At 32.7% G+C, this 15,300-nt stretch overlaps 2 protein-coding genes across 2 annotated transcripts; one reads left to right on the top strand and one right to left on the bottom strand.

Moving 5' to 3' along the window:
* Positions 1-1,066: 1,066 nt before the first annotated feature.
* LOC133034439 (uncharacterized) lies at positions 1,067-1,582 on the bottom strand. Its single transcript, XM_061109527.1, has one exon. It carries the CDS (start codon positions 1,580-1,582, stop codon positions 1,067-1,069), a length of 516 nt encoding a protein of 171 aa, XP_060965510.1.
* An 11,107-nt stretch (positions 1,583-12,689) lies between these two features.
* On the top strand, positions 12,690-13,642 carry LOC115720385 (E3 ubiquitin-protein ligase ATL23). The gene has a single exon (XM_030649537.2). It carries the CDS (start codon positions 12,877-12,879, stop codon positions 13,426-13,428), a length of 552 nt encoding a protein of 183 aa, XP_030505397.2. The 5' UTR covers positions 12,690-12,876; the 3' UTR covers positions 13,429-13,642.
* The last annotated feature ends 1,658 nt before the right edge of the window (positions 13,643-15,300 follow it).

The raw sequence follows: 15,300 nt of genomic DNA, 5'->3' as shown, positions 1-15,300 counted from the left end.
TTCAGCTTCAACATTCCTTCAACAGGTGGATCCCAGCGAGCATCTTGTCTTTGATTTCCTTTTTGTTTCATCCCTGTGGATTCTTGATATTCCATGAGAAATTGGTAACACCATTCAACAATCTCAGTCGGCTTTGGAATTCTCCCTTCATGCTTTGTATTATTCCTAATGTACCATAAATCCCATGACAGTACAATAAAGAATTTAAATTCATCTTGCTGCCATGTCCTTGATAATCTCATTAAGAATTCTAATACATCTTTACCACCACGCCTTTTCACTTGTTGCGGTCAGTTACATAACTTCCATACCAATTTGGTTGAGTTGCACTCCCATAAAGCATGAAAAATTGTCTCCTTAGCACCTGTAGAGCATCTACTGCATGTTGTATCCACTTGAAGTTTTCTAGAGGCTAAGACTGATTGACCTAGCAAAATGTTTTACTTTCGAAGGAATTTTAAGCTTCCATAATTTTCTCCATCATGCCACCAATTGATTATCATCTGATTGGTGTTTCTCTCACCTTAGCTCAGCTGCCATTTGATACCCACTTTTCACTTAATAGTCTCCATTTTTGTTGTAGTGCCAAAGAATTTTATCTTCTAACTCCCACCCCCACATGGTATCTTGAGAATCATATCAACGTCATCATCATTAAAATTAGCACGTATAAAATCTTCATCCCACATTCCATTTCGTAACTTAAGATCAACCACAAAAAGCTCCCCCAATAAATTTGGCCTATCGAAAATCTTAAAAGTAATAGGTCGAGGAAGCCATGGATATTGAAGAATCTTCACACTATTGCCATTCTCTATTCGCCATCTATAACCGTTTAAAATGACTTTCTTTCCCCAAACTAAGCTTCTCCAAACAAAAGAAGCATGATTTCCACATTTAGCATGCAATACACTCCCATCGCAAAATAACTTACTTGCAACACTTTAGTACTCAACGAAGAAGGGTGTCTAATACATCGCCAGCTTTGTTTTGCTAAGAGCGCCTGATTAAAGGAGGTTAAATATTCTCGAAAGCCCAACCCACCTTTTTGCACCAGTGTATCTTATCATTTTTCTTTGAAGAGCCCACCAAAACCTTGTTCCCATTTTAGACTACTAATAGTACTCTTTGACATACGAAAACAACTCATCGTATATGTGGGAATTGCTTGAATGATAGCCTTTATAAGAATCTCTTTCCCAACCACAGAAAACAGGGAGTTTTTCCATCCTCGTAGTTTTGCCCATACCTTATTTTTAATGACATCAAAAAGTTTCATTTTATTTCTACCAACAAAGGAGGGCAGGCCAAGGTACTTACCATGGTTTGCAACAAGTTGAACACATATCAAGTCAACCAACTTTTGTTTGGTATCATCTTCTATCAAACTTGCGAAGCAAATCTCAAATTTATGAAAATATATAATTTGATCCGAAGCAACTGTATATTTTCTCAAAAGTTCCTGAAATCGGTGGCAGTCCTCTCTAGTAGCATCAAAGAAAATCAAACTATCATTTGCAAATGAAAGGTGAGACACATTAACACCTCGCCTACCAAACCGAATACCCCAGAGAGTTCCCATAACTTCTTAATTCTGAATCAAACTAGAGAAAGCTTTCGCACAAAATAGAAATAGGAAAGGGGATAGGGGATAGGGGATCCCCTTGCCTCAAACCCCGCTGTGGAACAACTACCCCTTGAACTTCCCCATTAATCATAAATGAAAAACCATCAGATGTGACACATCTCATGATTTTGTCCACCCATTCAACCTGATATCTCAGCCGCAACATCATAGCCTCAATGAAGCACCACTCCACTATTGGAATATATTTGACCAGGATGTAGATTTACTAACAAGTATGTTTTTAACTTCCTAATATGAATTTGTAAAACGATGAAAATAAACACATAAAAGGTATGAGAAACCTTACAGTGGTTGTAGCAGAATGAAATGACTCCTTCCGCTCAGATCTCTAACCCTTGTATCCTTTTTGTAGTAGAGTATCACCAAGATCTGAGCCAAATTCTCTTTCTTGTTGTTTGGATTCTTCACAGTCTAACATACTATGATTGAGGATTCACTTGTTATGTGTGGGCATGCACTCAATCACTAATGGCTGAATTTTATTTTTGTGAAGAAAAGCTATGGTGTTTTTGAATTAGAGGAAGAAGAAGGAAGTGCTCTCATAAACCTAGAGGGAAAACTAGGTTTATAGCTTTGGAGGCATTAGTTGGATAATGAGACCATAGCCTTCCTTTTATACTAATTTCCACTAGGGTTAGGGTTGAATTATTTAGAATAAATAGAGCAAAATTAGAACATAGTGGCCGACCACTTAATGGGCCCAACACTAGTTTGCTTTTTTCCTTTTTTCTCAACTATTTTATCTATTTTTCTCAAATACCACTTTTTGCAATTTCAGCCCTATAAATGCCAAAACTATTTATTTAATAATTAAAATAATTAACAAATAAAATTTTCATTTATAATATTTATTAAATAGATTCCACAAAGTCTCATAATTAATAAATTAGCCCTAAAATACCATTTCTTCACAATCAAGCTATAACATAGTGAAAATTTATAAACTAGACATAGTCTAATTTTAGAATTAAAATTGATTAACTAAAATCAATTAACTGAGTTTTACAAGCAGTTTGTCTCAACTAGTATGGGGACCATGGACCTATATAACCGAGCTTCCAATAAGTAAATCTAGAATTTACCAAGTAAATTCTCTAACTTATTAATTCCTCGTTGAACCAGTATAGAACTTAGAATTGCACTCTCACTTACATAGAACGCTCTATATGTTCCATGATATAGATACGCTATTAATTATCCATTGTTATAATCCCAATAATCAATAATCCTCTATAGATGATTTACATTGCATAGGGACAAAATTACCGTTACACCCTTTTAATGTATTTTATCCTTAAAACACTTAGCCACCTATAACTGATATTTTAGTGAACTAATGTAATCACTAAAATGAGCGCTCTATCATTTATCTATATTTAGCCAAGCTCGAAGGAAATTATCGTTTCACTTCTATGTCTGGATAGAAGCTATAGATTCCATATCTATGATTAGTGCTCCCACTCAATTGTACTACCGTGTTCCCAAAATGTACGTATCACTCAGACCAAAAGGTAGGCTTAACTAACAAATCAAAGAACACAAACAATACTCTTGAGATCGAACCTAACCATGTCAGGATTAAGATCATTTGATCTAGGATCAACTAGGTGATATTGAATTGAATAGATATTACGGTAAATTTATCATATCTAATCCAAATTTAATATCGGTCCCTTCCGATGCATACTCCATACAACTCAAGCTTACTTTAACCAATGCCCTGGAAATGACATAGCACTTATCCAAGGTGCAAGTAATCTACGTTGTAGATTATCATATCAGTTAAACCCTGTGTACTGATAAATCTAGGAATACATTTAATCACTCAATCTTGTTCACTTTCCACTGTGTTGACAACACAATAAACAAGAATATCAGTGTGATAAGGGTTTGGATGAATTTATTAATCAAATAAGTAAATAGATGATCACATGAACCAAATAACACATTAAACAAGTAATGAAATTAAATATGTTTCTTTATTGATAATTGAATAGAAAAGATTACATTAAAATAGAGTTTTATTTAGGGCACAAAGCCCAACATCCACTCTGTCATATGCCTTAGCCATATCTAATTTCAAGGCGAGTTTTGTGCCATTTTGGAACCTATTTTTTCTCATACAATGCAATCCCTCATATCCAACAATAGCATTATCATGGATTAATCTTCCTTTCACAAAAGCCTTTTGAGATTCAGAGTTAACCATACCCAAGGATGCCCTTAACCTATTAGCCAAGCACTTCGAAATAATTTTTAGATAACGTTACAAAGACTAATTGGTCAGAACTCTTCTATCCATTTTGGTTTCTCCGTTTTTGAAATTAAAGCAATGACATTCTTATTTAAACAACTAAGATCAACTTCATGATTGAGAATATTTAGACATACCTCTACCACATTCGGTCTGAGTTCCCCCCAAAATTTTTGATAGAACAAAGCTGGTCGCCCATCTAAACCAGGGGCTTTTGTGGGGTTCATTTCTTTAACTACTCGAATTACATCCTCTTTTATGCAATCCAGCATCGAATTGTCATTCATGGCATCAGTAACTTTTGGCCTTACCACTTCCAAAACCTCATGAACAACTTCCCATTGCACCTCTGAAGCCGTGTACAAAGTGCCGAAAAATCTTCTATAGTGCGCTGCATAAGAATCTTGTCATCTTGCCAAAAACCTAAGGAGTCCACCAACCCTTTAATATTATTTGTTTTCCGTCTTGCTAAGGCTTTATGATAGAAATACCTAGTGTTTTGATCCCCTATTTTAACCAAAGAGCCCTACTTTTTCGTCTCCAATACATTTCATCCTTTTCAAGAAGAACATTTAACTTTGCTGCTTTTTTCACTTTTGTCCAGGTACCAGGTTGTTGTAGCAAGGCAAGCTCATGAAGCATTTTTTTCATTTTTGCAATTTCACCATTCAACAACTTCTTTTTTTTTGCTCCAACCTTGTAAAAATTTTCCCACCCTTACAATTTTCCTTTTAAAAGCACCAATTGAACAGACTTCACTCTCCCCACTCCAAATAGTTTTAACAATTTCCTTACACTCCTCTTTCTCACATGCTTCCTCAAAGTGAAAACAACTCTTTCTTTTTACTTGGCCGCATCTATCCCCATCAAATCTCACAGGCACCTCAATAATCATTGCTCGGTGATCAGATTCTCACCAATCAAGTAGTTGTATATCAGCACCATCAAACTGTTGTAGCCATTCTAAATTACACAAACCACGGTCCAGACACTCCATAACTTGATCTCTTTTATTCTCATTGCATCGGGTTAGCTCTATTTTGACAGAGCTAAAATTAACAAGTTGTCAATCATCCAGAACTTCCTTGAAAGCCTCCATGCCAGCTGAGCCTCTTAATAGACCTCTAAATTTCTTCGCTAAACTCACTATCTCATATAAATCCCCCACAGATAACCATGGCCCACGAACTTCATTTTTAATATTTCTAAGCAATTCCCACAAAAATTTACGCTATCTAGCATCAGGATGACCATAAAAAAAGTTAAAGTCTAGGGCCTAAAATCCTCACCTGCCACACCTGCTACAATATGGCCTGGAGAGCTCAAATCAATATGGCCTACAATTTCTTGCTTTGTTTTTTTTATGGAAATTTTCTTCATTTGTCCCATAATCGTTGAGTTTGTCTGCTCCCCATGAGTCGAGATCCCCAAAACAAAATTACCCACCATCGCAATCTCAAATTCATTAGTAGATTGCACTTGTTTCCTTTTTTGAAAAAATCGTCTCTTCATAGTTTGCACTGTTGTTCGTCCCTTCCTTTTTCCTTTTTTTTCAAATTATTTTTAGCTCCAACTGAGCTATTCGCATCATGAGTAACTTCAATATTATCATCGGTTAAGGTTTCCTTAAATGAATTGGGCTATAAGTGTTATTCAAGCAGACCCATTTCAGTGCAACCTATTGTGCTTGGCCCATTGCCACTATCATTCCTAAGAAGGCCCATATTTGTTATATTAACTTTTTGAATAGCTAGCATTTGGTAGTCCCCCTTTCTTTGACTTTGTAAACTGTTCCCCCCATATTCCTAGTTCCCACGTTGTTATCTATCTCAACCGTCTCAACCATTGTAGCAGTTACTTCTGCAGCCATCGAGCACCACCGTGCATCTTTCACACCACCATCAACGTCCCTAGCTCATCTTTCTTCCTACTCGGGCCACCCATAAATTCAGCTTCCTTTCTACCTTCATCGCCTCCCAATATCTCAATCCCCTATTTCTCTGCATCCTCAATTTCTCAAAGGCATATTTGATCTTGCTGATGAGCCATAAAACAATTTGATATTGGATCTTCTTCCTTAAGCCATAATCAATTTTTAGGTACATTTTGACCATCTAAGCTTTTTTGCAAAACCATTTCACTATGACAATCTTTTTGTTCATGCTCCTAAAACCCACATCTTTTTTTCACTATGACCATCTATTGTCTTGATATCCAGATCAAGTGTAGTGTATTTTACTAAACCCAAATTACATGAACTGTAAGTCTGTGGTAAGCAACTGATTTCTCCACCATTACTTCCTTTGTTTTCATAAAATATTATGCAACATCACTTTCTATATGCATTACTCATATAGGGATGCTGAATTCTCTACTACCTATTAAGTGCATCTGAATATACAGAAGACGTGTCTCTAATTCTATCCAAAAATGGAATAGAGATAAAACAGTTAAAAACTTTCTTCAGCTGAACAACTTTTCATTATTTTCGAAACAACAAAGTAATTTAGCTTCACTGATGGAGCTTAAATTATTATTAGATGGGTTTTTACATCCTTCTAGAATAATTCCTCCACCCCCAGAGTAACTACCATCTCGAATAGGTTATGAGTTGGTGTAGATATAAGGATTCTAATGTACACCCTTATCATCTAACATATATGTCACTTTTAGAGATTCTTTCTCGATGGTCTCCTAATGTTCCTTGTTTGATTACATCTTAGATGACTCCCACTCAACAGTAGGAGTCTCTCAGGGGTATCTTGTTGTGACATATTATCTTAGTCTGAAACTATAAGTTCCTTCTAGACTAAGTCATCAACATAACATTCTAGTATAACATTAATGTACAATACTTGCTTAAGATTAAGAAATCATAAAAGATACCATAAAATATTTCATGAGGACTAGGGAATTTGCCTAAGTCATTCGAATAGACTTTGCAAAATTCTCCTATCTTATCCTTAGAATTCTGATAAGTTATTTCTATCCATATGAATGGTTAGATTTACTTTCTTAGTTATATTCTAAAGTTCCTATCATGATCATAACAAAGTAAACCATCACTAGTGTCTTCCAAATAAAGATGGGCTGGAATTTTAAAATTCTCCCACTCAGATAAGGCACTGTGATGCTATGTCCAAGAACTTCATTGGTATCTATTTCTATTACTACAGTAACATATTAATTGGAACAAAATACAGGTTCAAGAATAAGTTCTAATAATTTGCTAATTTTTTTATTATATTACATCCATATCTAATAAAAATATGTGTGTCATAGAGATACTGTGGTGTATTGAGTATAGTCTAGAGTTCAAAATAAACTACATACGTCAATAGCTTCTTCCACCCCTAAGTGTTATAGAGATCCTGTGGAGTTATGAATATAATCTAGAGTTCAAAAGGTATAAAAGATCGTTGAACTGCATATATTACTTCTTAAGTTCTTCCACCCCTATCAGATCAAAAGATCATTTTATTAAACAAAATATTAATAATTGCATAAGATTTAACAATTATTCATAAACATCGAATTTAAATTCTAAATGTTTATGTGGTATTATCTCTTTGTAGAGAATAATATACCATAGATTTTGTATCAATAATAAAACACAAAACACATACAAACATGATAAATATCTAAATATAATACAGTATTGGCATACAAGTTAAAGAAAAATGAAGCTCAATTTCATAAAAGCAATTCACAATGAAAACCTCTTAAAGAGAGAATTTTATTAATAATCTCAAAAAAAAAGTCACAATGAATTGTCTGCATAAATATGAAATAGGGAATAAAATCTCAAACTAATAATTGAAACTAAATTGTTCATAGACTAAAACAATTAATTCAAAAATAAAGAAGATTCGAGCTTCATCTTCACTTGGACAATCTCCACCCTTCTGTCCAACCATCTGACTCAACTCACTAGGATAGCAATCCAAGTTTAAGCAGCTGGAGCTGAAATAAGAAGAAAACAAACATGGTTAGTAGATCCAGAATAAATAACCTAAGGGGATAATAAATCTCTAAAACACATGAGTTTATAGCAAGGATAGAAATACCTTGTTTCTTTGCCATAAACTTAGGACACTAAGGTTTCTAGTGACCCTTTTCGTTGCAATAGAAGCACTTTCCTTTTTCCTTTGCATTGGGATTAGCAGACTTTTTCTTATTAGCTGTGTTAACAGCATTAAGAGGCTTCTTGCTATTCTTCCACTTCTTCTTTTTGGGTTTCGAAGCAGAGGCAAATTTTGCCTCAGCCTTAGCCGTACCATTAGCAGTGCCAGAACTAGGAGCTTTAGTTCCTCCTTTCTATGGTCCTCCAATCAAATTTTCAAATGTCTGAAGGTTGTTGATTAACTCGTGGAAGTCAAAAGTCAACTTGTTCATGACATAATTTAATGTAAAGGGCAGAAAAGCTGGAGTCAAACTATTCAAGATCAAACTCACTTGAGTTGTCTGATCTATAATAGCTCCATGATTCTCAGCCTCCTGGAAGTAACTAGTCATCTTGAGTAGATGATAACGCACGTTCTGATGAGGTTTCATCCATGCATTGATGAAATTCTTGGTCACCTCAAACCGGCTTGATCTGACGCCATCCCAAACATTTCAGTTAACTGGTTCATGATATCTGCAGCTGTGAGAGTATTGGCAAACCTTGTTTTCAAGGTGTCGACCATGCTAGACAGCATAAAATATCGAGCTTTGTTGTTAGCATTCTGCCAACGCTAGAACTTTTCTTTAAATGCCTTGGTCACATTCTCACCTGGTTGTTCAGGAGCCTCTTCAGTCAACACAAACAGGGCATTTTCACCTATGAGAGCAATATTAATGTTCTCTTTCCATTTGACAAAGTTAGCTCCAGAGAGTGACACCATTGGGTTGTTCATAGTCATATTGGGTACTACAAATATCAATAAATAGAAATCAACTAAGGTTTAATATAAAATCATACACATTCAGAAATTATTAGCACTTAGGAAGTAGGAATGACAAGAGAAAATACAAAAACATACAATCCTAAATAATTTTCAAGGTTTCTAACAAACTGATACAGTGTCCCGTTTAGGCAAGAGTCAAAGATATCATTTATTGAATAGAGCAGTTAGCTCGTATAAAATGGACACAATTCTAGCAACCTTTTATTCGATCAAGATGAGAATCCGACGTTGTCCCGTTTAGGCGAGAGTCAAGACCATTCTCTCTTATGAGCTTCCACCATTGTTTCATACTTTGTAAGCCTTACTCTCAGTAGCCACTATTAGATTTAGAATTGCACTCTCAATTATATAGAACGCTCTATAGTTCCACGGTATAGATACGCTATGAAATTATCCATCGTTCTAATTCCAATAATCAAAGATCCTCTATAAATGATTTACATTACATAGGGATAAATTTACCGTTCCACCCCTCAATGTATTTTATCCTTAAAGCACTTAGTTTCCTATAAATGATATTTCAGTAAACTAATATAATTACTAAAATAAGAGCTCTTCCATTTATCTCTATTAAGCTTAGCTCGTAGAAAATTATCATTTTACTTCTATGTCCAGATAGAAGCTATAGATTCTATATCTATGAGTAGCGCTCCCACTCAATTGTACTATCATGTTTCCAAGATATATGTGTTCACCCGCACGAGCTTCAAAGAACATAAATAAGACACTTGAGATCAAACTTAACCATATCAAGATTAAGATCTTTTGATCTAAGATCAACCAGTGAAATTGACTTAGAAAGATACAACAATAAGTTTATAATATCTTTACCAAGATCAATATCGATCCAAGTGCAATGTATACTCCATACATCCGATACTAGCATACTTTGCCAATGTTCTGGAAAGAACATAATACTTATCCAAGGTGTAAGTAAACTTTATCGCTGACTATCACATTAGTGTAAATCCAGTACACTGATGAATCATGGGACATTAACTTTTGAAGCATATAATCACAATTACCTTCCAATCTGTTGACATCACTGTAATTGTGAATAACTATATGTTTTAGATTTAACAAAAATTGTATATTACATCTTAAATATAAAAACTTCATGTAAACATAAATGACTTCTAATATTCTATTGATAACAAATAAGATTATATTAAAATGGGTTTTATTTAGGGCATATAATCCCAATATTTTTGTGGTATGGTCATTGGACAAAAGAAGTGATCCATTTTGTGATCCATTTTGATGTAGATTGTTTTATGTTATATTTCGATTGTTTTTCCATCGTTCTTTCTCATTTATTTAATTTTCATTAAATTTTATTGTAATATAGTTTTATTTATTGTTATTTAATTTTTGCTTGGTTTTGGGGAGGACCTACGATTATTAAGACTTTGCTAATAAGTTTAATTTTAATATAATCAAAATCACATGTGTTTTGCTGAGTGTTCTTAGTTTCTTGCTTTTAGCCAAAGGGTTATATTTTTGGCTGGTTCTCTGTAGGTTTTTGTCGGGATTTCGTTCTCTTTTTGTGGTTGATTTTTAATTTTTCAGTTAGGTATTTAAATTTGAATTTAGTCTATTAAGTTTAATTCAAGGATTTTCTTTTCTAATACCTGTTGTTTCTTGGTATTGTTAATTTTTTCAGGTAGTATTTCTGTATTATAAGTCAAAACTTTGGCTCCCTGGTAACAACCAACAAAGGAAGGGTATTTTTTAATGAGTTGGGGGTGTTGTTTGAGGATGTTATATGTAGTTTTATTGTCTAAATTTTTTGAGACAGTTTTGTCCCATGTGGCTCGCTATAAGAATTTTATAGCGCATGGTTTGACAAAACATGCCCTTCGGTTAGACAATGAGCTATTTTAGTTCAAGAAAGTGCTGTCGCCGATTGTGGATCGATGTATCGTTAATCATGTGCGATTTTGATTACCATATTTTAAAAAATAAAAAACACAACTGCGTACAAAATACAAATTATTTACTAATTATATAAAAATATGACATATAATATTTATGACATAAAATAATACAATGTTTATTGTCTTATTTGTGGCTTTAGCAATGAGTCTAATGGGCATGCTGTCTTTTGGTGCCGGGGTTTTAGAAAGGTTTGGAAGCTACTTAATTTTAGTTTCCTAAAAAATTTCTCTTTGGAAACTTCCTTTCAACAAACTATTCTTTTGGCGTCTGAAGTGCTATCTCAGGTTGAATTTGAATTATTTTTAGTTGCCTCTTGGTATGTTTGGAGTGAGCGTACACAGATTGTTCATGGCCGGGAGCAATTTTCACCTACAGTTGTTGTCTCACGAATTCATAAGCTTCATGCTGAATTTAGTGCAAGTCGGAAAAATATTAACATTCAACGAAGGAATACGTGCACTTCTACCTCGAGTTGGGTTACTCCTCCTATGGGACAATTTAAACTCAATGTTGATGCATCAATTGATAAGCATACTAATTCTATAGGTATTGGTGCTATTATACGCAATAACACAGGTGGAGTGGTGGCTTGTCTTTTAAAGTCTTTATTCGGTCAGTATTTCTTACTTTTGGAATTAATTGTGCTGCTAAACTTTTATATGTAATCTTATTACTTTTTTATCACTTTCATTGAATAAGTCATTTAAGGTTCAGTATGTTCAAGCATCAATAATTTAGTAGTTGTTGAGGTATGAGTGTAAAAGGTTATTTTAAACAGAGATCATTTCCTCAGCTTTAGGGGCTAAGTAAATGATAGTATCAATAGGATTCTCTCAACCTTATTCTATCACCCTATATAATTTATGACCAATAATATTATGATAGTTTTAGTATTAATAGGTTATTTTATTATTATTAACTTATTTTAAAGGAATAATTCTTTTAGTATAATGTCCTTATTAGCTGTTTTTTATGGTTTTGTAGGGACTTTTGCAGCCATGGAAGCAGAAGCTGTAGCTTTAATGGTGGCTTTGGATTGGACTCTTACTATTGGGTTACCTATTAGTTCGTTTGAAACTGATTGCTTAGCTTTGATTTCAGCTTTTTCTAGAAGATCTTCCTTCTGTAATGAATTTGGCTCTATTTTAGATGATATTGCTAGTTTACTATCTAATTTTCCTGAGGCATCTCTAATTCATGTTCGTCCTTCGGCTAATATGGCTGCACATGAGTTATCAGTTCGTGCACTCAGCCACTCAGGGTGGATGGCGAATTAGTTTGGATGGATGATTTTCCTCCATCTCTCTATGATGTACTAAACTCTGATTATATTCAATGAAAGTTCATTGTCAAAAATAAAATAAAAAATAAATAAATAAATAATACAGTTTACCAAATAAGTAATGAATGTTTTTAGCAATTTTTTTATATAGTAATTTATTAAAAAAAAGTAACGGCAACTTATTAGAAACTTATTAGAAACTACAACTTCGTGTTCCAGTGCAATCTTTATGGAGTAACACAATATTTTTTTAAGTACTCCATACAAATTAGAAAAATCTTAAATAATAATTAACGCAAAACTATCGGAGTTAAACGCATAATTCAGTATCAATATTTTGCAAGCAAACCCTTCAACCATGTAAAGAGGATAACATCTTTTTTTTTTAAGAAAAAAATAGAATAAATAACATCCTTTCAAAATTAATAATTAATAACATCCTTTCAAAATAAAAATAAAATGAAAAGATAACATCCTTTCAAAATAAATAAATAAAAATAAGATAACATAATTTCCCAGTATCTTTCCCTGGATTTTAGCTTCACTTCTTTTATTTTAAAGGATTAATATATATTAGTCTCATACTTAACTCTTAAAGTGTCAATCGAATAATTATTATCAGATTTATTAGTTAGTTAATATCAATCATAATTAAATATTATTTTTTATTCATTAATTAAATAGCAAAAACTAAACACATACTTAATTACACGTAGGCATAACACACATATATAAATAGAGATACACTGATTATAATTAAACTATTTATTCAGCTGAAAAACGAAAAGAGTTGCAATAGAAAAGAATGGATGAATCGATGGAGTACTACTCTCCTTCTCCTTCGCCGTTTCCGTTTCCAATTCCGTCGTTCGATTCGGATTCGGATTACGACCTCCAACGAATGGTGACCAGATGGTTTCTACTGGCTCTTTTCGTCGCAGTACTGGTCTTGGCGGTTTTCGCCAGCACAGTTAATTGTAGTCGGCCTAGGAGGGTGTGTAGGGCAAGCAGAAGTAGTCATCCCCGGCCTCCGCCATTAGAGATGGCACATATTTTTCCTCCGCCTGAACTGCCTCCGGTGAATGACACTGATATTGTGGTAGCGATTACTTGCACGTATAGAATTGAGAAACCAAAATCCCCAATTAGTAGTGATGAGAAGAATAATGATGGTGGGTTCGACTGCGCTATTTGCTTCGAGAATTTCGAATATGGGGTTGAATGTAAGATGTTTGTGGAGTGTAACCATGGATTTCATAAGGCTTGCATTGATGAGTGGCTCTCCTGTCATAATCATTGTCCGCTTTGTCGTGGTACAGTTAGACCTGGCCACACCACAAATCTTGATCGGGTTTAATTATCTAATTAAATTAGAATTGATCAGTAGAGATTAGCATTAGTAATATGTATATATGACTCAGTCAATTTAACAATTTTGTTTCTTAATCTTTTGATGGTTTTTTTGGGTATTTTTTTTTTTACTTTTTCTTTTTTAGTTATTGTGGAAGTAACCCTAATTTGAGATTCATTAGAATTATTATTAGAGCACTCCCAACAACTTTTCTACTCTATTTTTTAAAATACTTCACTAAAATTCTACTTTTTCTATTTTACCTCACACGTTTACATTACATCATACATCAACTTCTCTATATTTCTTCAACATCATTTAAATAATATATTTTGAAACATTTTTATTAATTAAAAAATAATAAAAAATTAATAACTTTTAGAAAAAAAAAGAGAGAAAACAAATAAATAAATATAAAAAAAATAGTTAAATAGTGTTTAGCTCAGAACACTCACAACAAGTGAACTATAATAGCTAAAAACTAAAAAAAAAAAGCTAAGAGCTTAAAATTAAGCTCCAACAAATGCTTTAGCTATTATAACTCATCCCAAACTTCAAGAAATTTTTCTCTACATTTAGCTCATAAATAGTGAAGAGGTAAAACATATTTTATACTTTTTCTTTCTCTCTTTCATTAAATTAATTAATTTTTTATTATTCTTTTTACTCATTTTCATATTTTAATTAATAAAATATGTGTAAAAATATAATATTTAAATGATATAGAGAAAATTATAGAGAAGGTATGGTGTAATGTAAATGTGTGAGGTAAAATAAAGAAAATAGAGTTTTGATGAGTTATTTTAAAGAATAGAGTAAAGAAGCTCTTGGGAGTGCTCTCACTCTCTCTCTTCTTAGCTAGATGTAGCTACAATTTTTTTTGAACCAAGAGCTTAGCTATTATAGCTAAATTATACATCATCTATTGGAGTCCCATTTATACACTTTAGCTAAAAAAAATTCATTTTTATTATACATCATCTATTGGAGTCCCATAATCAGGGGCGTATGTACACTCAAGCCTATAGTGGCCATGGCCCCCCAAAGAAAATATATATGTACATATTTTTTAAAATTTATATTATGCAAACTTTTGTTTTTCGTATTTATCATATGGTGTACCTCATTCACAAAGAAGTCAAACTAAAATTTTAAACTGTTAATTTTTTTATCATCAAAATATTGAATGCTAAACTAAATACAATTTCTTTCCTTTTTTTCTATAAAAAATATATATGTTTCCTTTTAAAAAAATATTTACTTTTTTCATTAATACTATTAGCTTGCTTTCCTAGTCTAGTCATCATCGTCACTTAGTTAAAAACTAATTAAAATGGAATGTTCATCTATTCAATTATGAATATAGTGAAAACTACACTTTGTAAAAAAAAAAAAAGATGCATTTTTAAATGAATGTTTACTAGTATATATTGAAAAAAAAAAAGAATAATTTGTGCCATAAATATCTAAGTTTAAGGTATTTAGCCGTTAAGTGTCGAGTCAACTACCACATGACAATTCTTATTAGTCCAACCCAATAAATTTTTATTTTTATTTAAAAAATAATTTAAATATACCAATAAGAAAATAACACGTAGATAATGACTTAACACTTAACGATCAGGTACCTACGAAAGTTCTAGAAATATAATTTATGTATTATTACTGTCAAAAATTAAACTTAAATATTAATCTGCAACTGAGAATTAAATTTAAGTATTTATGCAGCAAATTATTTAAAAAAAAATTACTTAAAATTTTAGTGTAAATTCACTTATAGATAACTTACGTAATATGCAAGAGAGACATTTTATATTTTTATTTTAATCATAAATTTAATAATATATTTTGAAATATTTATCACTTATATATGATACA

This window comes from Cannabis sativa, chromosome 2, assembly GCF_029168945.1.
Source record: "Cannabis sativa cultivar Pink pepper isolate KNU-18-1 chromosome 2, ASM2916894v1, whole genome shotgun sequence".
Classification (NCBI taxonomy): Eukaryota; Viridiplantae; Streptophyta; class Magnoliopsida; order Rosales; family Cannabaceae; genus Cannabis; species Cannabis sativa.
The sequence above is the reverse complement of the archived record's forward strand: the minus strand, read 5'-3'. Positions and strand labels throughout refer to the sequence as shown.

What these genes read in the sequence shown, in the direction of transcription:
- LOC133034439 (XM_061109527.1), bottom strand. Translation starts at nt 1,582, where the DNA reads ATGGGAACTCTCTGGGGTATTCGGTTTGGTAGGCGAGGTGTTAATGTG.
- LOC115720385 (XM_030649537.2), top strand. Translation starts at nt 12,877, where the DNA reads ATGGATGAATCGATGGAGTACTACTCTCCTTCTCCTTCGCCGTTTCCG.